We start from the raw sequence: 27782 nt of genomic DNA on the forward strand, positions 1-27782 counted from the left end.
AAAAAACAAAAGAAGGAGTTTCACAAACACAACAGATATCATGGAGGTTCTCCTAGGAATTATTGGACTTTAGACCGTGCATGAATACCACATACGAAGCCTTCACAGAGCTATGTGAAAACAAGACATAAGGGGGACATGAATGTGTGTACCAAATGTAATGGTTAATGGTTCATCCTCAGGGCACCATGAATGTCTGTACAAACTTCTATGTATGCATTCCACAGATATTTCAACATTTTGATAAATCCTGAGTGGTCCACAGTAGCATTTGACATCACCTTTTTTCAGCTACAAACAAGTGAGAAAGTACAGATGTTATGAGCTATTCTGATGACACAAGTTCATGATAGTGGATTATTTTGACACTTTTTGTCACTATATTGCACACATTATTCTCAGCATTAGTTTCATCATGTGTGGTCCTCATCTGAGAACATTACCCCTGGCTTGCTGGGAAATCTCGAATAAGGAGAACTCACTGCAACATGAGCAAATGACCGTGCATGAATACCGCACACTGGTGAATGACTCATACCATCTTAGCGCCCCATTATCCTGTCGCCACGGATGTGCATATGAATGAGTTGTTTTGAATGTTTTGTTTGTTGTGGTGTGCTTGTGTGTATGAGAAAATGCATTTTTACCAAAATTACATCTTAACAAATATAAAGGGAAATGAGGAGACATAAAGTTTGATAAGGGTGTGTTGGAAACAATGTAATTGGTGTTATGATGCCTGTATCTGTGTGTGTTTGTGTGTGTGTGGAGTAGCTTTGGGGACAATGGGTTATCAGCATTTACAAAGCACCGTGCTTTTGATATTAGTCACAAAGAAAAGAAAAAAAGAAAATAACCTTGTTGAGAAATTTGGAGATTCATGTGTGAAGAGAAATCACTTATCTGTAAAATTACGACAGGAACAACAATTGGGTGCTAAAAAGACACAATGGACCTCATGCAAGAAACGATACATGAACAAATTCTCTTTTATTTTTGCTTGTATCCATGATTTGCTCTTATTTTGTTAGTACCTATTGATTTTTAGGATTCACCAATGTTTTCTTATTTTTGATTTTTTTCTTATGTAAGAGAAAATGTAACGAGTGGTCGAGAGCACTCGTACCAAGATAAGAGAAAAACATCTTTTCATGGACCACAAGTTGTTGCCCAGCACAAGGAAAAATACATTTTCCATTTGAGGAACATTTAATAAAAGGTATGGATATCTTTTAATAAAATTTAGATTATGTTTTAGAGTTATTAAAATTACTATATTAAATTTCAAGGCCAAAGAAATACTGTACTTGGTACATTGATCCCAAGTATTGTAATTTCAGTTATTGTACATCCCTCTGCCGAGCAGTGCTGGAATCTATCTATCTATCTATCTATCTATCTATCTATCTATCTATCTATCTATCTATCTATCTAATTCACTGCAAGTGGGAAACAAAAACAAGCAATTGTATCAAGAAGAATAAGATATGGACAAATTTGGAAACCAACACTTTTGCAGGGAACATTTTTATTCAAGATTCAGAACATCAAAAAAAGCCGCATTATCTTGTTGACAACAGCAAGACAAGGATGTGTCAAACAGCTGCATGAGCACAGAAAATGTTGCCAAAATGACAATGCGAAAGCTAACACACAGGCTTCAGCAGCATTCAGTTATACCAAGAAGTATTAATAAGTACAACAGGATGTGACGGACAAAACTGTGAGTTAAAACATTTCTCACATGGAAATGTGGCGCACACTTGGCAGGAGAATTTAACACATTTGAGAAAATTAATGTATCAAATTTGCGAGGTGACAATGGAAAGGTGCAACAACAGGGGCCTGTTTGATTTAAGTGAAAAGCCTAAATTGTTTTAGTGTAAAAGAAGTCCATTTTCATGTGTAATTGTGGGTGGTATTAAATTCCCAGGCTGGCCACATCCTAATTTATCACCACCAGAGACTCTTATGTCTTCAGAGGCACAGGAGTTTGAAGGAATAAGTTCTCCATTTGACAATAAGTCTTTTCTAAATGTCAGAGGATAAAAAGATAAATTACAAAGTCAAATGCATTAACAAACCATTAGCAGTCATGCCAGGGCTGCATCAGTGGAGCCTGTGGCAGCACCGTCTTCTCCCGGCTACAGTGGGGAACCACAGTCTGCTCTCTCACCTGGCTGCCTGCTGCTGCGCTGCGGCTCAGGTGTTCTAACTGGAAAATTGCAAGTGACTTGATTTGCATAAGTGGTCCTGATAGATTAGCTGCTAAAGCGGAGAAAGCTGCTCTTGTTAAGTTCTTGGGCGCGATGGGACTTCAGTGTGCCTGTTAGCCTTTTCCTGCAAGAGTTTATTAAAAAACAAAGACAATGAGCTCTGAAACTTTACTCATTACAGACAGGCTACGAGGAAGGAAAGTCCGCTAATTTAAATTTTTTTAATTGCTTTGCTAGATTGTTAACTAGCCTCTCAAATAAAGCAGCAAATAAAGGTTATGAATTATCATGACCAGCTCTTTGTGCGTCAGACAGTCAATTACCATAATAGAAACATCTGCTTAAGCTTTAATTTTTATTTATTACTTTGAAACCTGCCTTATTGAAAAACAAACAAAGAACTAAAGCCATTTTCAGACATGCACCCAATTATACTAATGTCTATGTGCAATTTTCCATGTTGGTCTCATGTCTGACCAAGTGTTCAAATCACATGTAAGTTGCTGCATGGTTCTCTAGCTTGGCTCCAGCTGACAAACAGATATATTAAAAACAGCTTAAGGGTCTTTCTTCAAATTTGGCACAAACGTCCCAACATGTTCTAACCCCAAGCTGTCACATATTGCAGTTTTGTCAGTGGACTTCTGTGTTTAAATATCTCATTTTAGGTGTCCTTCTGTGCCTGTTCTTTACACTCCAGGGTGTCGCAACCACGATGTCGTCAAATGCACATGGAGGGATGAAGCAGCACATGGTTATGTCTACTCAACAAAAGCACATGGCAGTCAACGGCTGCATGTCAACAAACGCACATGCTGGCCTTCTCAAGTGACGCCTCCTATTCATGTATCGGTCGGACACTGCAGGTGCCGTCTGGCAGTCCGCCAGCACACGATAACACCCCAACCTTTTCTGTCCGTCTGCAACCTCAGCTGATGTTGTCCAGGGGCACTCCATGCGCATGAGAGGTGCCTTTTGGCGTCATGCACTTACGCCAAAAGCACTGACAAATTGTTGCTATTTTACGAGTTCAGAATGACCTGAAAAGTTCACTTGAAATAAACAATGAACTGATAAAATGTTGGTTGTCAAAAGTCAAAATGACCTTGACTGTCTCAGTCTTGTGAGCACAATTTCTCAAGAACACCTTGAGGGAATTTCTTCCAGTTTGGCTCAAAGGTCTCAAGGATGAACTGCTTCATGGTCAAAGGTCCAAGGTTCATGAAACTGTGGCCATACCTCAAGAGTTCCTATGCAGATCATAACAAAATTTCAGAAAAAATGTCTACTAATAGGATATAATAATGAATTGATGACATTGCGTCTCCAAAAGGTCAAAGGTCAACTTCGCTGTGAAAACATAATGTTCTGCAAAAATACTTTTCTGGCCATTATTCAACATCATATCTCAGGAGCAGTAGGGGAGACATTTGGTGAGATACTAAAGAGATCATCTTGTCTGCCGAGGGGAAGATGTGTAAAACATCCATGTTTTCACCAACATGGATGTAGACTGCAACTGCATCTTGACTAATTCAAGGAGGCATACAATTGTGAGGCATTATTTATATTGCCAGTCAAGAGAAGACAGGAATGAAAGAGAGAGAACTGCAAAATTTAGGTTCCACACCATGGTTTGCATTAACCCCTGAGCCATAGGGGCGTTCTGTCATTGTAAAACAAAGAAAAAAGTAACATCACTTGCAGCTTCTCCTGCTGTCTTCCTTTACAGCTGCCTGTCTCAGACATTTATGAGATTTTTCATATGTTAGATCAGTCTGTAAAACATAAATCTTACAAAAACAGAAACAAAACAATACATGTAGAACCACAATAATAAACAGACAAGCACTCACTCCTTATATTTTCTATTTTCTTCCATGCAATCTGCATAGATGAAAGTGTGTAACAACAACGTCAAAATACATTTTAAAACCCTTAACTAATGCAGCCTGTGAGACAGTGGAAAACACTCTTCTTTCTTCCTTTATTATTATGTCTGTTCAGAAATAAATAAATAAAAAAAGCCATTATGGAACATTTACATAATGGACACTTATATGTAAGCCTGCAACATGTATACTGTGTCTGAACAGGGCTTTATGATAGATAATTGACCCATTAGCTTACTTATTTAAGATCACAATAGACCCCTGATGGCATCATTGTGGCTCAATAGAAAAACCAAAGGTGCAACCTATAACTCCATTTGGGTGCACCAGTCAGCCAGAATGTACAATACAAGAACACTGGCACACATAAATTGCATGCAGCCATTGTTAGGTTATTATAACAAATTGCACCTGTGTTTGTCAGGTGAACATATTAGCTGTAAGAAGTCTCTAATGCCTAAAAATCTTAGGTTTCAGGACGCTTCATATCACACATTACTTTTGCTTGTACCCTCTTATTGCCTCCCAACAAACACAAAGTGAAGCCATGACTGTGCAGGAGTGCAGCCTTTTTCTTCGGTAGGATATTTTCCTCTCTGATGATGAGGAGGAGGCGGGTAAGCCACTCACGTGATTAATTTTTGTCTGAGATGCCCGGTTTGAGCCACGACAAGCTCACAACGCCCAATATAGACAAGACCGGACATCAGCCGTATTCCCTTTCAAAATTAAACCATGCAAATTTTGTAATTTAAAGGTAGAATAAAAGATAATTTTATATTTTTTAACAAAAATATCTATATTTTCACATATTTTAAAATAATGCCAGAGTTCTAGATCAAGAAAATACACGCACGGCAACTTTAAATCTAAAATATACCAGTAAAAAAAGTAGGCTACTTCAAATAGTTTTTGATTAAGTTCATTAAGTCTTTAAAGGCTGCAGTGTGGATGCTATTAGTGACGATAAATTGAGGATTCTCCGCAATCCATTTTGAACATAATTTCAGTATTAAGCCATTTCTTAAACGTCAGCTTAAACTCGCATTTTAATGCTTTTAAAATTTGATATTTTAATTGCATTATCTTCACTTAGAATTTAGGTATTTGTTTCACTTTTGTGCAAAACAGTGTAATTGACAAACAGCTCAGTAAGTTATAAACAGCAGCGTAATCAGCATCATCACCTGCAGCATAATCATAATAATATGTGTAGTTCTGTTATGTAAACATCCATTAACCATTGTTGACATTGTATTTTAATTTAGCTACCAAAAATAAACAAATAAACAATACTACTACTGCTGCTGCTATTACTACTACTACCACGACTACTACTACTAATAGGAATAACAATAACGATGTTGACCAAATAAGATAATAATTATAACAATATTGTGGTCGGTTTTTATTAGTGTTTTTTTAATTTATTTGAAGAGTCGCCACGGGTGGGGGATACATGATAAGCAGCTTTATTGTTATAAAAATGCTAATTTATTTATTTACTAATTAAATGTAAACACAAAGCATGGGATACATATTTGTATGCTGCAATGGAAAAGTGTGTGTGTGTGTGTGGGGGGTCATTTAAAAAAACCCCAACAATAACACGATTTTATTGGTGGTTTATTTATATATTTAATCTTTATTTCCTCAAACTAAAACAAATACAAGCTGCTGATTAACTTTATTTTACTTTGAAAATTCATACAGGATATGTTTTTTTGTATCGCTAGCTTGACGCGCGCGAGCTGCGGCTGTGTAACATTTTAAGGTGAGCAGAGCACATTTAGTTTGGAGAGGAGTTAAAAACAGGACCGACACAGCTGTGGAGGAGACAGCCGCTACATGAGCTCCGTCTCCGGTGGAAACATCACCGACAGCCGCCGTCAGCTCGAATAATTTGGATTAAAACACAAAACCGGAGAGTTGGTCGGACTTGGCTGTGTTTCAGACTGCCGGTAAGCAGCACCGACCATGCTCCGCTCGGGCTTTCTGTCCTAACATGACAAAGTAAAGCGGAATAAGAAAAGTGAGCGGGACTTTTCCGGATTTTTCTGCTCTTTAAATGTGTTTTCTTTTGCTCGGTAATTCCCAAACTGAGTGACTGTCGCAACACGCTGCGGTAGGTGAACTACTGGAAATCCTGAAAGCGGGCTGTAACCCGGACCTTTCTGGCTCGTTTAAAGGGTGCAGTTTTCACCGTTTTAGTATCTCTGAATGTATTTTCTTCTCTCGGATTTTAAATGAAACCGGGGAAGTCAGTGACGGCTGAAAGCGGTGCGGAGCCCGTCGCCTTTTCGCCCTTCTCTCCATCCACGATTTGCGCAAGGAATTTCAGTTTTTGAATTCTTAATTGGAGATGACTAATCACACAAACAAACCCTTCTGCTCCTTCTCTTCTGCTTGTTATTTACTCTAGTCTAACCCTTTTGGGGTGAGCACGCAGGATTCCTGTGTTTTAAGCCAGAGCGCGCGTCATCTCTCCACTGATGCCCACTGATTTATGATTTTTGGGGACATTTATCGGGTCTCGCGCAAGGACTTGGATCCGTTTCAGGAGCTCCGGTTTTCTCTCTTTCCCCCAGTTGTCCAATTTGGAGCAGGATACTTGTAACTTTATTTAAAAAAACGCTTTTTGCTTGGAGAAGCCCGCGGTTTGGTTGGCCGTGCCTTAGGTTTGCTGCTGGCCAAGAGACAGTAAAGACTGTTGCTGGACATTCACGTTTTTTGAGGACAGATATATATATATTTATATTGCGCATTATCCAAGTTAGGAGCATCGGAAGAACTGCAACAGCATCGCGTGGAGGCTAACACCTGCAGAGAGCTTTATTTAACAACCATCGGCTACTGGAGCAACTGGGATTTAACATCCGCCTGCTGGGATTTCTACCATGTCAGGTGTACGGGATTGCAGATGGACTCTCCTCATCTGTGTGGCTGCGCTTTCATATGGTGAGTGAGCCTCCTCCTTCCTCCTCTCTCCTCCCTTCTCCCTTCTCCCTTCCCCTACCCTGACCCCCCCCCCCTTCCAGTAGGGTTTTAAGGATCATAATTGTGTTGCATAAAAAAGTGATGGTGCCAAATTTTTGCAACATGCAACTGCAGAGGTAGCTGCTGTTCTTATTGGACATTTTTTTGGAAGATGGGCACACACACACACACACACACACACACACACATACCTAATCCTGTTACACATTTTAGAGGAGTATCTACAGATGTCTTGGCAAAAAAGTGCACCCCCCTGCAGGAATGTTATGGTACTTTTGGCATTTTTATACGTGAAGGTTACTAGAAGTTCAGTATTGACAGTCACAGGCACTTTACAAGCGACTACAGGAAAATGCAAGTATCCACAATACATGACATTAAAATATTAACCATAGCAGACATAAATATCATCAGACTCCAGTAGGCTTGGACGATACCTAATCATTTCATACCCTCCTGAAATTTCACTGGGGATTTGTCGGCTGCAGTTCTCTTGAGGTATTCTCACAACTTCTTTACTTAGCATGTGAGTGTGACAATGAGAGCGGTTTAAAATGCTAGGGTGAGTGCAGCAAGGCCTCCTGTGTGTGTGTGTGTGTGTGTGTGTGTGTGTGTGTGTGGGACTCGAGGTCTCTGAGGCCAAGAGCCTCTGCGACCATCCTCCTGAGGCAGCCGGCCATGCAAGTATGCGGCGCTAACTGCACATACACAAACACATAAAATACTGTAAATACACAATCCACAAAATGTTGTCAGAAGTAATTTTCTTACACCTTTTTTCCTTATTAAAAATAGAAATACAACTGCGCACATTTTGTATTCAGCTTTCTCTCAGTCACAGAAAACTGAAAAGGCCTAATCACCTCATTCATTCATCTTAACTCAACCATAACAAAATGAAACTCAGCCATATTGTCTTGGCTACTCTTGCTAGTAATCTAGTTAGTAAGTCCACTGTTTCAACAATCACAAGCTCCGGTTTGGTCAAAATAAATCCTTAATTTGCCAAGTTAGATGTAAAAAACATTGCTAGCAGCTGTCTGTTTTACATTCCTGTAACTTATTCCTCTACCACTAGGTGCCTGTTTCACCAGTAGAGACTGGAGACTGAGCTGTATTTATACCGGCATTGGAAAACATACCTTCCTGATTCACAAATATCCTGGTATACTGTAATAATGCCCAAGCCCAGACTCCAGTGAAAATCACACAATTGAGCACCACAAAGAAGCAAAAACATGTGAATTTTGCAGAGTCTGAGCTCAAACCCTCATTCATCACTGCTCACTCTTACAGACCCACAACATATTACACAACTGTCGAGCATCTCCTTTTGATTTCTTCCTGTGTGTGCGCAAAGTCGTCTCTTTCATCGTGGGAGGGCTCTTACATAGTCTGTCCTACATAGACTGACGTCTGCGCTGCAAAGTGTACGAAATCCAAATCAAACATCCCAAGGATGATTTCCTGACATGTCCCAGTGATCTAGTTGAACTCCGAAAACACTAATCCTCCTTTAATATCAGACTTCTTTTTATTGATGCAGCAGCAGCAGCACTGTTTCCAGCAGGAAGCCGACATTACAAGAGACTTATAGGAATGAGTGCAGAGTGCAATCCTTTCCATATTTACTGCATTACCGTCTCTTGCATCCTTTCAGGCATTTCACACAATATATTCCCCTCTCCTACTCATTTTCACTAAGACTTGCCTCAATTTCATTACCACACAAAAGAAACGCCTACGTGTGCACTACAGAATATACTCTCCTTGATGGCTTCACCAAGGCTGCGGAGCAAGTGCTCTGCAATACTCTGCCTACACAAATCCCGCTAGCGCCCGTGGTCAGCGTTGCTTAGCGCAGGGATGCCCACCTTCCTGGACAATGAAGGCGCTGCTGTCAAAAGTAATTGCGGTAACAGATTTGGCGCATGGCCGGCTGCCTCGGGAGGATGGTTACAGAGGCTCTTGGCCTCAGAGACCTCGAGTCCCACACACACACACACACACACACACACACACACACACACACACACACACACACACACACACACACACACAGTAGGCCTTGCTGCACTCAGCCTAGCAGTTTAAACTGCTCTCTCATTGTCACACTGTAAAGAAGTTGCGAGAATACCTCAAGAGAAATGCAGCCGACTTGCTGGATGAACAGCTAAGCAGACAAATCCCCAGGTGTGAAAAAGCAATATCATGGACTTTAAGACTGCTCTGGGGAGAATACAGTGCTGTAATGAATCTATTCTTCTTCATTCTTCTTACCTCACAATCATATTTTTGTACATATTGGCTCACGCATAACGGTGTAAACAAGCTATTGAGATAACGATTCAGTTTTCTGCCAGGTTGATGAAATAAAAGCCTCTCAGGGATTTGTTATCAAGATGCCACTACAATCGGTCATTCTCCGTATAAGCTAAGACAGCGCTACAGCGGCCACCTCAGCTTAAACCTGACACTTCATTGATGCCTCGAGGGGAAATCTGCCTCTTTTACTTCGTCCGTTCTCTTCCACGTTCAGGTCAGAGGTCAGGTGCAGAGCAGCATTCCTGGAGCTGATGGGGATTAAGGATTTTGCTCAAGGACACTTCAGATAGGCACGTTTGCTGATAAGAGCGTTTTAAAGCTAGGTTTCTATCATATGCCCATGTTTTCTCACATTTAAAGTACATCAGCATTTAGGAGGGGTGTAGAGTTGCCTATTGTTTAAAAATCATTTGATAGTAGTGCTAATACAATAATTGACTGGTTTGGATAACAGAACAATACATTTTTAGGTAACTTTTTTTTTTTCAAAACCGTTTCCTGTCATTTAACAAAAGAAGCCAAACTTGTGAAAAAGTTCAACTTTGTCAAAACACAAGCAGCTCTTTTTTTATTTAAATCCATAGCTTTTTAAAGAAGAGGAAGACCAGATAATGAGACTGATCATACATTTGATTCTAGCTTTTTGGTACCATTAGCTACTGCTATGTTTATTCCTAGTGTCCACACTATTTTGGCATTTTGGAGCTCCTAAAACAGAGACCTTTAAAACGCTGCTGATCCCATTTTAGTTTGAAAACTTGGTTTATTCAAGCAAATGAGCCTTTTAAAAAAGACTCAGACACACAAGTACACTTTCGGATAGGGTCTTTTATCAGTCTGTCAAGTCAAAAATTATGGCTAGGTTTACATACCTTTTGCGATTTTATCCTTTTTTGTGTAAGATAATACTTTAGGTACTGCTCTGATATGTTGCCGTATTTGATTTTCCCACCTTGACCGCCTTATACTCATTTCTTTCAGTAACACTTCCACTGCATCATTATTGGTCCAAGCAAAGACATCTCTGGTTGTCCTTTACACCATATCTGTAGTATTTTCTGGAATCAATAAACCAGCTGCAGAGTAGGCGATCTGCTTCCTGTTTAAACCGGTACGTGCATGCCCAGTTTACGTGAATGGTCATGTGAAATGCGTGTTCAAGTGTGTTAGTATCGATGAAGACTATTTTTAAAGCAGTGTTAAAATGCTTGTGTGTATGCAAATCGATTTTGTTTTAAAATGCTATTTTTAAACGAAAATGTATTAGTGTGGATGTGGCTTAAGTGCCACGACAGATTTTAGTTGGTGCTGAGACAGTTTGTGACCTAGCCGATTCAGCCATAAATTATAACATCTCCACTAATACTTGAAATAAATTTTGGTTTTCCTAATTATTCAATAAGTATATAAAACAGCAGAAAGCAGTAAAAAATGGCCATCCATCCGAGAGCACAAGGGGATGTGTCGAAATGTCTTGTTTTTCAGACCAACTGAAAAACAAGACAAGATAACAAGAATTTACTGGAATGCTAGTCGACGGAAAGCAGGTTATTCTCAAATTTTAGAAGCTTGAAAAATGACTTAAACAGTAAAACAATTATTAAAATAGTTTCTGATAAATGTTATGCCGAGTAATTATTGCAGCTCTAAAAACATTAACCTTCAGAGAACGGAGCAGAGGCAGTAATTCACACACTAAATGTCATACACTTAATAGGTAATTCCTTCTTTATAAATTGGTCGTGAGAGCTGGGTGGTTTACCACCTTGGCTAAATAATATCCTGAGGGAAAGCTTGCAGCTGACATCCTGAAAGGATGAATTGTGGTTAACCTGGATAAATGGATTGAATAGATATGACTAACAGTGTTACATGGAAGTTGTGATTGAGTGCCGCTGATTTCTTGGAGCTGCGTCTGCAGTCAGCTGCGTAACACGGCCGGTGGAGCAGTGTTTGCCCAGTCATGGTTTGTATGTTGTTGGCAGCCTTCCCAGCGCCGGCCTATCTCTGAGAGGAGACACTGGACAGAGAGCAGACAAAGCAGCAGTGTGACACACCACCTCTCATGTTCTTGCCTAATTGATTTACATGTGGTAGAAAATGAAGCCTTTGCTCCGTCGCTGTGTTTGAAGAGGTGTCCTTTTTTCTCTTCCATTTTTATGGAAAACACTGCAACATTCGTGATAGAAACCTCGCTGCCTGTCCATATGCATCAACACCTTGTGACTGCAAATGAGTCAGTGTTGCTATTTAGTTATTCTGTTTTCGTTCTATATTCCAGTGATGTCAGGATGTCGCATTGTTGTTGCTTCACCTGCCACTTTTGTTTGTGTTCACGTCCATGAACCATATGGTTTTTATTTTTAGCTAGCTGCTCTCAGTCGCTGCTTAAGGGAAGAGCTTTTTGTGGCATTAGCCGTCGGCGTCAGGAAATGGTAAAAACCCGTTTGCAGCATGGCACCCTTTGGCAAGTTGATTTTTTTTTCTTTTTTTTTTTTTTTTAAATTTTCAGTGACAGATGGGCTTAAGGCTAAAACCAATCTGTGCTCTCTGAACAGCAGGGCAACCACCTACTGGAAACAATAAGAAGAAGAAGCTGTTTCTGGAAAGGCAGGTCCTTGTTTCGCTCGTGGCCTTGTTCTTTAATTACACCCACAGATCTTCCAGGTGGGCCTGTCACTCCATTTTAATTGATTAGCTGTATGTAATTGTTAGAATAAGCCAAAGCTGAATTTCTTCAATTGTATGAAAACAGTGTTTGATGTTGAAATGTCAAAAAGAAAGAATTTGTCGTGGCATTTAGCTATGATAACAGGGAGGGGGATAACTCTACGCTACTGGGGAAAAAAAACAAAACAAAACCACATCTTGAACAGAAGAATGTATAGCGGTATTAAGCAGGACGGCAGCCTGTGAGCGTGTCACTTATAGAGTGGCTGGGAGGGAAGATATGTTTAACTAGAAAATGCATTTCCTGAAGAAAATGTGTGTGAATGGAGAGCTGAAGCTGCAAAGCAATGCTGAAAATACAGGAATCTTTAAGCTCAAATGCATTGCATTGTACTAACCGAAAACATGGAAACTGAATTATTAAACTGACAGAGATGGAAGTTGAGCTGCTCCACCTAAAGTTGCTAAGAGCTGAAAGACATTGCTAAAAAGCAGGAACTGAAATGTAATACTGTTAAAGGTGGGAGTTGGAATACATTATCTAAAAGACTGAAGAAAGAATACATGCTTTGTACTTTTAAAAACATGCAAAGTAAAAAAAAAAAAGAGTTGAATGCAAGCATTAATGTCCTGAAAGAACATAGCATTTTGACATTTGAATGTTTTTCGTCGGTGAAAGTCTGTTAAGTATCACACATTGCAAAATGTAAGAGAGAAGTATCGTTATTTTGCGTTTGTTGATAACAGTATTGAGGGTAGTGGAATTTAAAAATGGAGCAGATCTGAGCAGTGAAGAAGTTTTCAATGCGGCACAGCTATTTAAAGTTTTAACAAACTTTAAATGTGATCATATTACCATTTATAGACTTTTATTTTCAAAGTTTAGCATGGTTTGTGCCCTTTGGTAAACTGAAGTTAATATCTTGGGGCCTGTATTTTTAACATCTGGCCTGCTGCCATCTGTGAGCTTTTATTTTGCCTTGTTTCAGCCCTGTTTTTGATGTTCTGTGTTTTGTTTTGGTTATGTGGCTACATTTGAAATTTAATCCTGGACTTTACTTTTTTTTATGTTTTTTTTTTTTTTAAGGTTTTTTTTAAAAATGAAGAATGATTTGAAGAATGTTAGACAATAACAGTGTTTGAAATAGAGGCCAATCTTTGCTTGAATCCCTTCGATGCTCGGAGCTGTAACTTTGCTCATGGTTGGCTGTTGTGGAGTGAATTCTAAAGATGCTGTCCTTCATCACCGGAGAAAGGAACCTTTTGTGAAGCATCGGTTCCCTCAAAGTAGCGTGATACGCAAGACCTCTCCCAAGGAGCTTCAGGGCGAGTTGGTAGTTCCTACTAAAAGGAGCACACTACTTGTACACAATGCATTAAACCCTTTTTATTGGCAGGCTTTTGTGTCAGAAACTTGAAATATCTGAATCACGAAAGCTTGCATGCCTTTTTTCATCCCTGAGGTGAATGCCTTCATAGAAATCAATTTACCACATCGAATATACCCTCGCTTGGTTTTCAGTCAACTCAAAAGCCCCATTCCTTAAGAGAGGAGATTAAGCACAGTAAATAAAACATGTATTATAGGTTCTTGGGTTCATGGATCGACTTGAATCCTGAGTGGCAGACGGCGGCGTGCCATTTATTTCACGTCTGTGAGGACCTTGTGAGACAAAACCTTCCCCGCCTGATTCAAGGCTCTGAGCACCACTCCTCCAAAACACTTGATCTCCGATAGTTAAGCTGTGTGTGTGTCAGACAAGTCTTCTCGGCATGGGTTATATTTAAACAGCTTCCGAATACATACATGCAGCCCATCTGCTTCTTGCAGTTAAGTAGTGTGATCTTTTGCTCTTCATTTTGTGTATCTTTGGAAATGATGGAAAGTAATCTCTGTCTGAAATAGTCCACCACCTGCTTGGCTTGGTGTGCAGTTTTGAAGTGCGATGACGTTTCACAGAATAATTAGACTGAATGTGCTAACTATTCATTTGAAGTTTCAAGTGATGACAATGTATGATGCACATACAGTATATATGTAGGCACAGGTCAAGCGTATTGAATAGGGGATGCACTGATTTTGAAAATCTTGACCGACAAGGATGTTGAAAATAGCAATTTAGCTGATAGCTAGTCCCAATGTTTTTTTTAAGATTGTTTTTGATTATTTATTTTGCACCAGGGAAACAAACAAACCATTATAAAAAAACAATATACTGAATGTATATACTGTTGGAAAGGTTGAAAGTGAAATGAAACAGTTCATTTAACTGGGTCCAAAAGTTTGCTTTCACTTAGAAACAGCTGCTCCTCTCATATTAGTGTGATCTGATCAGAAAGAAAAGATTAACAGAACAATTTTCTAACCTGCGAGAGACAAACTGCTGGGGAGAGGACACAGAATGATACAAAGGGATGCACAACCAAAGATGCAAAAAACAAAACAAAACAAAAAAACGAAATCAACTTATCTGCCACACATTGGCATTGGCTAATTGTTTGATGCATCCCTAATAGTGAAGATACTTTAGTTATTTGACTTTATATTTCCAAAATGTAGAAACTTTTTTTTTGCAATTGTAACTTCATAGTGATTCTTTAAAAAAAAAAAAAACCTTTTCCTTGCAGCAAATCATTTCAGAGAAATTTACCCATGACATCTACACAGAATATGTTCATAACAGCAAAGAATTTGCAGAAGAGAAGGGAATCCAAGAATTTTTGGCGATTTCATGGCCGTCTTCCAGCTCTCTTCCAAAATCATGGAGCTCTGTAACCATGCTCAGCAGGGAAGCAATCTGTCTCCACATTAGGGGATCACATATGTTTGGTATGAAATCAGTTCTCATGCACGGCACCTCACACACAGATGCCACAGTGCCTTTGATTTGAAATAGCTTTCTCTACTGCCTGTGGTATTGTGAGTCATACTTGGGAACATTTTCACAAGCTTTGCATTGTAGGAAAAACACCTGTAAAACGGATGAGATGCACAATAGTATATCATCGCTCGAGAGGAATGGCCACGTCATGGCCCCCCTCAGGGAGGGATGTTGGCTCTGTTGTCAGTTGAGTTTTATTTAACACCTTTATCAGGTTTTATCACCTACATGTGACGATACCCACTGTGGTACGCTCCTGTCTTTCTGTGGTGCCACAATGCTATAATCCATTTCCTCTAATTCTGGCCGTCTTTTCATGAAATGGCAATATATCTCTCGCTTAATAAGTTGTCTCCGCTGACACGCAGAAAGAGAATGAGATTTCTGAATGAAGAAAAGGTTACACTGAAGGTGGCCTTTTTAATTCCTCTAAGAGGAATACAAATTTGAACAGGGGAAAGTAGTTACACATTTTGTCCACATATGGCAGATGACACATGTCCACGAGGGGGGCAAGACCTCCCCTGTTGTACAAAATGCTCGGGGCTTTGCAGGGAGGATTGTATAATCTCACAGAAGGTCTGAAGAAGTGATAGCAGCGTTAATAGAGCTGTGTCACCTTAACTATGTTAGGATACTTACTGTGAATTCAACCTCTTTGTCTTCTCTGCTATCAACTGCTTCTAAGGAGTGCTCAAACTTTACTCCTAGTTGAGCAGATGCTGATGTGAATGGATGATTTAACCCAGTTCATTCGTCAAAACAGCGTGCACACCAGGGCAGGAATTTCACCAGAGGCCACCCTTGTTGCCCTGCTGTCTGGCCTCGATGCCCCTCTGAAAATCGTATGCCCATCAGCCACCGTGGCCTTGGTGCTCCGTTCTCTGCCTGTTTTGTTTTTGTCTTTGCCCGCCCTGCCTCTCTGCCCTCTCCCGTCAAGTCTGCTCCAACAACTAAATGCTAATACATGTGCTTGATTGGTCAACAGTAACATTTCGATGTATTCTCATGTGAGTTTATTTACGACAGGCTTATGAAAAAATAACCTGATATCACAGATTCCTGTGAGAGGGGAGAGGGAGAGAGACACTGTGCTGCTTGGAGCTGCTGACAGTTTAGTCTGAGTGTTAAGTTACAAAAAGAGTCTGAAAAGTCAAGGCTGATAATGAAATATTGAGGATACAAAGGCCACTAATATCCACATTGCTGAAGTCACTCCTAGCTGGTAGAATTTTCACTTTCAGCCATGTTTGCTGTTGCCGTATCCATGGATATGACACTGTTATGTCAACAAGTCAAAATATTGCCGGTATCACGAGAAATTTTATTGTAATTTTAAAAATAATACTGGTATTATCATGGACAATATAACTCAAACATATATCATGTGCCGTTTGTCATTTGTCAGCAGTCTTTTCCATTGGACTGTTAGCCTCCATTTGAAGGATTTGTCTGCCGTCAGTCCAGTAGAGACTGAAGAAATACAACCAGTTTTAGCGCTCAGCATATTTCCAGTATCTCCTCTGCTTCCTGTCCTGGTGCTACAAATCTGCTAAAGGACTCAGACATGCATGCTCCTTTCTGGCAGTCCCAGCTTCCTCCTCTACAATCGGCCAACACTTAAATCTTTCTCGGTGCAATATTGTTTTCAGCTGTGGGATTGCTTTTCCTGCTGCAGTTCAGCGAGTCTGGCTCAGGGTTCTCAAAGTTCAGGACTGTTTCTCATTGTCAGCACGGCAGACGTGGAAGTGTATTTGAACAAGCTTCGTGTTCCCGTAGATTAGTCCCGGTGTTTGACTTTGACAATCATTTCTTTGGCGGTGGTTAGGGGTGACATTTCCTAATGTGGTGTCAGATCATGTCATGTAAGATTTACTGTAAATACAAGCTGCAGACTGGAAGAAAATCTCCCCTCTAGTCTTTTCGTGGTAATTACAAATAGGATATGTGGCTCCAGTAACTTCCACTTTAGAGTCACAAGTTGTCGAAGTGTCAACACAGTCTGCAAACACAGCAATGAATCCACTGACTGTATCACTTAAAGTTTGTGAACACAAGTCTTTTTGGGAAAAGTAAATGCTTGCTGCTTGCATTTTTGGCTTGAGATTTATTTTAAATTCTCAACTAAAAATAAGTTTTGATGTTTGACTGCACAGATTTTACACATTAAAGTGTGTTTACAGATCTAAGGGGTACTAGTTCATGTGTGGAAAAAAAGTTGTGTAAAGCCTTTTGTGAATCCAGAGGGATGAAATCTGAGAAATTGCCTTAAGTCAGTTGGATCTGAAGACTCTGAAAATGTAAAAGAAGAAAGAAGTGCGTTTACCTTTGACTTATGTGATTGTAAATAGATTGTTTTTTGTTTTTTGGACTGTTGGTCAGACAAAAAAACAAAAAAAAACAATTTTATGTCCACATTATGGCCTCAGGAAATTTTGATGGACCTTTTGTCGACCAAAACAACAAAAACTTTTTCATATAGGTGCATAGAAGAGGGGCGAGCAGAATACAACTTAGAGAAAAACTCCCGCACACTGTTGGACTTGCAGAATAATGATTTTAATGTAATTTTTTGGTACTAGCCCTTAATGAAGCAAAGAGTTTTATGACAAAGAGAAGCCACATGCAGTGGGGAGGCAGAAATACCGAACATCAATTTCTGTAACAATTTTCATTGTTATTCCGAGAAAAAGAGAAGTAAACAAAAGTTAAAAACACAATATAGTGACAATCATTAACATATCCCAAAGCGTTTCTATTATATAGGTCAGTTTTAATAAATAAATGCATAAATTCGTAGGGTTAAATTGCATTCACAAAGAGATAAATTTATAAATTGTGCAGGTTGCAAGAAGTATATGAACCTGTAGTGATATATTAACATGGAAAATGAAAAAACAGACCCTGGTTAATGGATTTCTTACATCTTCTGCTTTAATATGATACCAGTATTTTTACTTTTTCTTCGAAACTCAGCCTGCTTAAGTCTCTCAAAGACAGTAATGTCAGCCAAGGACGCCAACATCCCAATAGATTGAAAGGTGTATATGGGCAGTGAAAGTAATAACAGATTGAAACAGACATTTCTGTTGTGATTTATGATGAATACACCTGTCCCAGAACGTTAGATGTAGCTGTCAGCTCCTTATGTTAATCCCCTGAACATGACAGGAAGTCTTCTCTGTCTGAGTGACAGGTTTCCGTCTTTGTACAGAGCGGCGTATTTGCGTGTAGAGAACGCTCCGCCTTTTGATCTAAATAAACACTGCAGCTCGCTCCGTAGTCTGGCCGTGACTTGTGATTGTGCTGGAGCACTGCCATTCCTGGAAGCTTCAGTATTAGCCTTGGGTGGCACAATAAGCTTTACTACGAGTTCACATAACTGTTGTGCTGACTTAATGTAACATTTTTCACTCACATTGGGCATTGATTGATTAAACCCAGCTTCTGTATTCTTCAGAAAATGTAGTTATTATTGCTTGTAGAATTTTGAAGGTTTATTTTTTACGACTGTTGGAATTTGTGTAATTTAAAAGCAGAAATGGGGCACTGAATAGAAAATTGTGGCATTCTTTGTGACAAAAGTTATGACTATGATTCAAAGAAATAAGTCGATCTGTTACCTGTGTGTCTTTGTGTTGTCGGCGTGTGTGCAGCTTTGCCAAATATATGAGGAACAAAAAACAAATGAACAGATTTGTGGACAGAGCACAAGTCTCTGTTTATTGTGTTGTTTGTCTCTGAAATAACCCCGAAATCAATCAATAATGTTGTCTGGGACTTGTTGAGGGTGGAGTGTGCATATCTGCTGAACATACAGTTTGAATCTTAGTCATATTGATTTTAACGCGGGGAAACAAATGCTTTACAAATTAGGCCACCATAACATTGACTGCACTGGATTTGCCTGACTCCAGTGATCATGTTGTGTACAAAACCTCAGTCAAAAGAGAAAAAAAACAAAAACAACAACAAAGAACAGGCCGCTGTTGTTCTGTCATGTTTAATGCAAACCCACTTATTGTCGGTGACAATGGGGAACTCACGACGCATTCAAATCCAGAATGAAAACAGCACTAAAAAGTGGCAAACATGAGTCCGGATTTGATAGGAAGCCAGATGTAGAAATGCGTCCTGGGCTTTAGTGTTCATTAGTTCTGCTTCCACCTCCTGCCAGCAAGCCATTGATCTAGGATGTCTGTCAAACTGTGTCAAACGGAACTTCATCTTTGAACCGTGAAATCTTAGTAATTACATTTTCAATTAAATGCTGGAATATTAACCCATTTTTTGGAGAAGTTACATCAGGCACATTAATACACTTTAAGTCACAGATTTACTTATTTTTTCTGCCCTGTGGAAAAATGAGATGTCTTTTTTTCAGCTGTTTAAACCACAGTTAGGTCTATGAAGATATGACAGAGCTCAGAGAGAAGGAACAACTAGCTTAGGCCCAGTCTACATGTTTACAGATTAGGGTTGTCAAACTTAAAAAAAAAATCACCATTAATCACAGAATTTCAATAATTATTCATGATAAATTATGTTTTTTTTAAATCACATGTTTTTAATTAAATTATTTTGCATTAGAAAACAGATATGAAGATCATATAGACAGGCTAAAGCTATTCTTACCAGATCGTCTTGAGTGAGAATGAAATGACAGCGAAAACCTGCATGACACAAGCATAAAGTGGGCAAATTCATTCAGATATCTTAAGGTCAGAGGTCATTATTATAGGTCATTATAAGCATTGTAAGCATTATAGGTCATTAATTAATGCAATTAAAAAATGAATAAATAAAATAAATCATGCAATTTGTATGGACCTCAATCACAATTAATGCATTAGCACTGACAGCCCTGTTGTAAAGAAGTCATTAGACCAAGCAGTGCTAACAAAACAAACTGGTAGTCTACTGCTGCTGTTGTTGTTGTTTATAGTGTATGCTCATTGCACAAGATATCAACAGTAACCACAGTTTGGGAAAATCTGCACCTTAGAAAAATAAATAAAAAATCTCACTGTCAGTGACCTGGAGTTCTGTTTGAATTTGGATGAGAGGTCAAAATGTAAAAAAATGTGTTTACAAAAGTACCTGTGTACTTGGAAACGGCCTCAGTCGGAGCCAGTAACAGCATCATCATCCATTTCAGAATAAACTCCACTCAGTCTCTGTTGGTATTTTTGGGAACAATACTGAAAGCCAATTTCATGACAGCAGACTGGAACCCATCTGTGCTTGTGCAGATCAAGCTGAAATAAGTCTTGCACTGTAACTGTTGCTTTACATATGCAGCGCTGTTAAGACCAACTCAGAATTCAGACACTCTAGGGACGTTTATCATCCATATTATTGGACTTCTCCTATTCAATATTTATTGAAATAAAGAGGACCGTATCTTTGTATCAGCCCACTGCCCTCACTACAATCGGCATCTACATTAATGTTATATTTAAAAAAGATTTGAGAATGACTAATTTGCAAAGAGTCATAGCATGTCATTGATTAATTTGTTGTCCATTTCACTTTGTAAACACAAACTTTTGTCATTTGTACATTTTTATCAACTTAGTATCCCTGATTAGTCTTGAAATTTTGATCAGTTATGCAATCTTTGTCTTTCTCTCTCTTTTTTGACCTCTCCTGCAGTGTTTTAACTTTTTCATTTTCTTTTTCTATCTTTTTTATCCATGTGTATGTGCAAATAAACAAATAAAAATGAATAAATTTGGCATCACAAACTGCCTATTGGGTAGTTGGCAAAATATTATTGGCTCACTTAGTTGTCTACAACAGAATTAAAGGTCCTGCCCTGACTTGACTTAGGTCTATATATTCGACTGTACGCTCTGTGCTCTATGAAAACATCCTTTTTCCTAGCCTGCAGCATGCTGCCAGATTGAGCAATGCCCAGTGTGATCAATTCTTTTATTAGGTTACATAGGCTTTAATAGAAAATGAATCCCAGACTCTGCTATGCTATATTAAGTTCAAAGTACATTATAATAATTCTACAATAAGCTTATCAAACAGGATTTAACCCACACAAAGCACAAGAAAGCTACAAGCTCTGCACTGTTTTTTTTGCTTTGGGCCAGGCTACTATTAGGCTAACGTTTTCACATAGGCTATGATTTTAATCATATGTTTCAGTAATCATTTCTCACTCGCTGTCTTTGATAAATAAAAAATAACTTGTAGCACTTAAACCTATCCTTAAGCAGTTATGTTAAATTAGTGATATCCATTTTCCTCCCTGCCTTTCAGTTTTTACATCTGCCACGCTTACAAATTCTGCTTGAGGAGTCACTTTGTTGAAATTGTATCGTATACGTTCACTCAGCTCTTTATCTGACAGCGACAAAATAGATGTGATCCCCTTCTGGACCTCCGTGATGGAGAAACAGGAGCACCTGCATTAAAATATGCTGTCCTCATACCTTTATCCTGTTTCCTCATGACATGTGGATGTGCTAAGAACCTGTTCAATTAGCACTAGTTTCATCTTTGGCTCTCAAAGCGGGATATTAAAGGGCTCCTGGGGAGCCTCAAGCAAAAAATGAGAAATTGATTAATTTTGCAGCTATTTAATTCACTGGAAAGATACCAATTAAAGAATATGAAAAACATTGTTCTATATTGTAATGGTGGGGGGCCATGTGAGCTCCACATGCAGCACTTCATGTCTACTAAAAGGATGATTAAATTTTTGTTGTGCACATCCTTTTTGCAGGTGCTGAGTTCAAACACATATGGTGATTTCTGCGTCCCAAGGACAACATCTTTAAATTCTCTACTTAAATGTAACTATATTACATTTAAAATTGACTCATCATCGGGTACAAGATTTGAGGTCGTGCAGAACATCCTGCAGGCACAGGCTTTTAGTGACTAAAGCCCCATATTGCGGGTTACAGCAGAACTATCCATGAAGCTCATTGTGCTTTTAGAGGTTAATTATTTCCAGAATGCTTGGAACCTTCAATGCCGGTGACGCAAAACTATAATGGTACCTACTCAGTGAATTAAATCACCCACAAAAATATTGTCCATCAGCCTTTGCCAAGGTCGTAGAAACCATTAAGAGCACTGAGGTCATGTTCTCTGCATTTTCTATATTTGCTCCAGGGAGGGCTTATGGCTACAAGTATGTGTTAAAAGAAGATAACTTACTAGACCTCTGTAGCATGATTCTCATCTCAGGTTAGATATGGCAGGTATTTTATTATGGAGGGCAAATAATAACCAAACTATGTCTATATGTAAAAATAAATAAATAAATAAATAAATAAATAAAGGAAAATTAAACAACCAAATCAATAAATAAATACATAATTACATAAATAAAGTAGTAAATATTCAAATGTATAATTATAACATACATAAATGCAGCAATAAACAAATACAAAACGTAATAGAAAAAAAATAGTAAATATTTAAATATATAAATACATACAGGAATAAATTAATGCATAATTAAATGCAAAAATAACTAATTATTGAATTACATAATTAATCAAAATAAATGAAAAAATATGGAAATAAATAATTACATACATACATACAGAAGTAAATAAATGTAGTTGCCCAAACATGTAAAAATAAAAGTAAGATGTTTATTTATTTCCTATTTAAATGCCAACTTAAAAAAAAAAAAAAATTCTATGCAGTTATCTGTTTATTTCCATATGTATTCATGTATTGGTCTTTGCATTCTTTCCCGTTTTAATTTAGCTATTACTGTATTTATTTATACGTAATGTATTTATTTATTGGTGAAATCATTTTCTGTCCTCCATATTTTATAAGCTGACTCTAGTATTTTAGACTAAATCAGAATCATTTTAGGGATTCAGTATTTTTGAAATCCTGACTACGGCCCTGAATTCATCCTGTTCAGTTGATGTGTTCGTCCTATCGACTGACCATACTGAGCAGTTAAAAATCTGGCAGGTGAAATCAAGTTGGTGAAGGATATTTGTTCCAGCAGGTGAAGTTGGAAATATCTTTGAAAAACTCCAGTGGGTAAAGGATTGTTTGTTCCAAAACAGAGGGTGCAGATGGGAGCATTAGTTTTGCAAGTCAGAAATCTCAGCTGCCGGCCAAGTAATCATTGAGTCACCAGTATTGACTGAAACCCCATCAACCTCCCACAGATAGATTAATAGTTGTTTGGTGCCACGGGGCAGGGAAATCTTATTTCGTTTTTCAGTGGTAGAATGCTGGACTCTGTTTGATTTGTAATTTATTATAGGAAGAAAGTATAGAAATAAACTGGTTTAACACACACAGTTGTTACACGTATATTTTAATATAATCCAGGTACATTTCTTGAAGCAGTACAGTACAAAAGTGAAATATACCCCCTTTTGGTCCAGACTATTTTTGGCCTTGGATATGAGGATAGTTGACTTTGACTCTTGGTCATTGTTACATCAGGATGTGGTTTAGTATTTCACAGAGGGACCTCACATAAATATAGGCCATCTATGCAATAGAAAGACGTACATTTGGTGCTACATGATCAGAGAAAACAGAAAAAACAAAAGCTGGTTGAAAATTGATGAAATATTCCTTTAATGCCATGTCTACCATATATATTTAACAGTACTCGTGAAATTACTCAGCAAGGTGCAATGTGCAATTTTCACACAATTAAAAGGGGAAACAGATTGGTAAATCCAGAGTAAATTGGACTAAGAATAATAAACTTCCACATTCTTTGTATCTGCTCTCAGTGATCACACAGCTTTTGAGTGCCAACCTTAAAGAGGCTTAGAATAATGAATTAGTCATAGAGATCTCAGAGGACACGAGGGAGGAGAGTTTGGCCTAAATGCACAAGTCTATCAGTAGCAGATAACAGTTCGTACAATTAAAAGTTTCACATAGACTTCATTACTCTAATTCTGAAATACTTGAAATCCGTTTTACTCGATGTTCGAGGTTTGCTTTGCATCAGACTGAATTTAAAAGTAGAATATTGTACATATTTAGGGCAAAATTGAATGGCTTGGGTTTGTGATGACTCTATTTGTGTGTGTGTGTGTGTGTGTGTGTGTGTGTGTGTGTGTGTGTGTGTGTGTATTTATTTATTCATTTAATAAGGAAAACCAACCATTAGTAACTGCCTCATAATTAGTAAGGAAGCTAAAGTTCATCTGCAGTCTCTGGGCAGGTGGTACAAAGATGAACTACATTAGCCGAAACAGGAAGCCAAAGTTGGGCCAGTATTGGCGTGAAGTGTCTTCTTTGCTGTTTTGCGTATGGCCAACCATTATCATGTTAGGCCAACACTGGCCTCCTGCCTATGGACAAAGAGTATATTGGCCCAGTATATAAATGGTTGGCTAGAACTGAAAACTCTTTTAATTAAAAGTTAGGCTTAGTTACTGTTCATAAATGAGGTAATAAATGAATCCAGCAGAGCAGGGTTTTAGATTTTCATTGAAATAAAATCCCCACACACTCAATATTCACTTTATAGATTGTACAATATGTAAATGTGAGATATGAAGTAAGCCAAGCACAGGGGCCAATAATTAACCAACATTCTCTGTATTAGCTCAATAATCTGTTCACTAGATGTCGAATTCAACCACCTTCAGAATAAGCAGGATGGTTGCCTGGTTGCGTAAATGCCAAATGTCCAGACCAAAAACATCTTGTCTTCTGATTGATTGACCTGATGCACATTGGGCCAGTCAGACTAGTTTAATGCAAGGTAGACTGTACTGACAACATTTATGCCCGAAAGCGAGCCACCCCATTTATAGACGTACACATGACTAAACTACAAAGATTCATTTTTAAACGCAATTAAATCAAATTTTAATTTTAAAACTTTTGGAAGCAGGTCTGCTTTAGTAAAACTGATGCTACTTTGCTACTTTGACCTGACTTCTTCATAGCAAGTATCCTGGTTAAAGGTGACAGTATTCTACAAATACAAGAAAAAGTAAATAAGTAAGTAAAGTGTATTTATGTAGCACCTTTCACAGATAAAAATCACAAAGTGCTTTATGTTAAAAAAAAATAGATACGCAATAAAGCAAAATAAAAATACAAAATAAAAGAGCGGTGATAAACAGCACAAGCAGAACAAGTAAAAACACAGCAATAACAAAGCCAGACGAGGGCAGAGACACACAAAGATAACGAGGGCTAAAACATATAAAAGTTAATGAATAAAATGGATGATGTGTACTCTAACAAAAAGCCTGTCTAAATAAAAATGTTTTCAGCTGCTTCATAAAGTTAACACACAAATCGAGGGATCGTACAGATAAGGGGAGGGCATTTCATAGTTTGGCTGCGACAGCTTTAAAGGCGGCCAGTAACTGTTGTTGTGATGACCTGATGAAGTGGCCGTTTGTGTGAATATGGGAGGAGGAGGTGTTTGACCGTGCAAGGCTCTAAAAGTCAGCACAAGTATTTTAAAATGTATGCAGAATTTAATGGGAAGCCAGCGAAAAGAGAAAAAAATCAGTGTAATGTGTGATTTCTTGTTTCTTGTTAAAAAAGGTAGTGCATAAAAGAAACACTCAGAAGAGAGAAAGTATCAGAGAAGGATGCACACAGATCCAAATCAGTATTAAAGATATTTTTTTCCCAAAATGGAAACTTTAAACCGTCTTGTTTATGTCAAATGAATGCTTTCCCCAATTTAGATTTTATCACAAGCCGATGGTTTATAACCATGGCGTTGCATCCAATAAAGGAGGGCAGGCAGAGCAGGCAACCTTGGAAATCCTTGACAGGGTGATAAACAAGGTGGTGGAGACTAGTGACCCGCTGTTCTCTTTTCATGTTTTAAATAGCTCAATTTCTATTTGTCAAGGTTCTGTTGAGGCTACAGGCAGCTGGGCTTCAGAGTCCACTCGGGGTTTTAAATCAGTCTCCTAGAAATAAGAAATTTTTCTTCCCTTGATCTTCAACTGAGTGTGTTGGTTTGGAGCTGTGTCAGGAAAGGGTTTTGTTATTCTGCGGTTTGTGGTTTGACGATAATGTCTTTTTCCTCTTTGTGATGAATGTGGAGCAAATATGCCTGACCTCATGCTCAAACTGATAACGTGGCGGTGCTTTTTGTTCCCACTGTGAAACTGGGGCTGACCCCGATCTGTCCTACTGTCCTCTGTCCATTCGTTCATCTGGCTGTCCCGTCTGTTACACGCAGTTGCATTTCAAAATTGCGCTGATTGGCCTAAGGGGGGTGCCACAGCATATGTTGGTATGTCATGCATCTTTGACGCCGCTGATTGCACTTCAAGGAAATGACGTGTCTGATGACTGCGCTTGAGGGAAGCTACAATTTCTCTCCTTTTTCTCTATTTGCTGCCATTATCGAACATTTGGGAACACATTTTCTACCCACTCCACTGAACACATTGGTTATTTGACTGTATTTCTAGTCCTACTTGTCTTACAAATTCCAGCCTAGTGCGTTTTGATGGCTTTTTTAAGGTAACACGTACTGCAAATACTGATTTATAAGAGATCATTTTGGTGTTGTTCTTGTGTGGTTTTATCCTTCAGCCAGCTTGGTGCTGAATCTGGCTATTTGCTGGATTAATGGGATAGGAGGTAACAGAAGTGTGTAAAGCTGTGAATCATTAGTATCACTTTCAGTCTGGCACACGATGACCTGGGCTTATTGCTGACATGGATCTGAGGTTCATAAAAGGTTTTCAGCTTTTGTGACTATGCAGAGAATATGAATGACACCGTTATAATGTTGATTGGTATAATTCACTGTTGTACTCACACCGTTAGTCGCGTATTAAAGGCTAATATCCCACTGTGCTGTCTGGGGCTTGATGATTAATTACTGCTAAAGTGTGAAAGTCAGCTGTCTCTTCCCCACTGACCTCTCACTGTTGGAGAGGTTGTCAGTGCTGCGTTTGGTTTTATCCTTACAGATTGTTTGGGAATCTAAATGCAAACGGGTCAAGACACACTAAAAGTGTGTTGTAGCTCTACCATTATTTCACACACGTTATTGCAATAGTACAGTAACAGTAATATAAGCATCATGCAGAATATTTTATGTATTGAATCCATTAGACTCAAACATCTATTACCAAAACCTTGGGTGGATTATGAGATAATGGGGCCCCTGGGAACACATATGCAAAAGGCCCCACCACCTCTCTTACAGAGGAGTAGGACACACAGATTTTGTGGTGGTTTCTTTATGTATTTTGTTGTGGTTTTGTGTCCCTGTGTGGTTGCTGTGGTTCTTTTTGAGGGAATTTTGTGCTTCCTTGTGGCCATTTTGTGTCTTTTTGACGTAATTTTGTGTCTTATTAAGGCAATTGTTTTGAAAAGAGCATGTGGGAAAATAAGATTTCATTTCATTTAATTTACTCCCAAAGTAAAATTGAAAGGAAAAACCTGCTGCTTTTCAGATGCAACAGTTTGAAAGGGATGAGTTTATATTATTTTTCAAACCAGAAAGATAAAAGTTTCAAAGCATTGTTCAGAACTTTAAGCCCTAAAATAATCTGTGGCATATGAGTAAAGATAAGTATGTTGAGCTAATGTTTGCTTTGGAGTTTAATACTTTATTTGATGTTATTCTAATGCTTCTCACAGACATCCTGTTTCTCTTTGACAGAGTAGATTAATTTGCTTACACAACCCCCTTCGTCTTCTGTGTGAGTGTACAGTGGCTTTAGATATGTGCAAGAAGACTGTAATAAAAATTTCCGCTCCAAAATCCACTCGAGCAAGAACAGGTGACATTATGAGTCTTACTATTGTGTTAGGATGTGTCAGGATCTGCCAGCCCCTCT

General features: G+C 38.6%; 1 protein-coding gene across 1 annotated transcript in view; it reads left to right on the top strand.

Moving 5' to 3' along the window:
- The first annotated feature begins 5854 nt into the window (after positions 1-5854).
- The window catches only part of tmem132e (transmembrane protein 132E), a 445874-nt gene continuing 423946 nt past the window's right edge, over positions 5855-27782 (top strand). Inside the window, exon 1 of the mRNA XM_042499185.2 lies at positions 5855-7066. Coding sequence (XP_042355119.2) covers positions 7006-7066 — 61 coding nt within the window. The 5' untranslated portion in view covers positions 5855-7005. The remainder of the gene's footprint in view (positions 7067-27782) is intronic.

Source organism: Plectropomus leopardus, chromosome 15 (genome assembly GCF_026936395.1).
Source record: "Plectropomus leopardus strain MGB_pleo_1.0 chromosome 15, ASM2693639v1, whole genome shotgun sequence".
In the NCBI taxonomy this organism is placed as follows: domain Eukaryota; kingdom Metazoa; phylum Chordata; class Actinopteri; order Perciformes; family Serranidae; genus Plectropomus; species Plectropomus leopardus.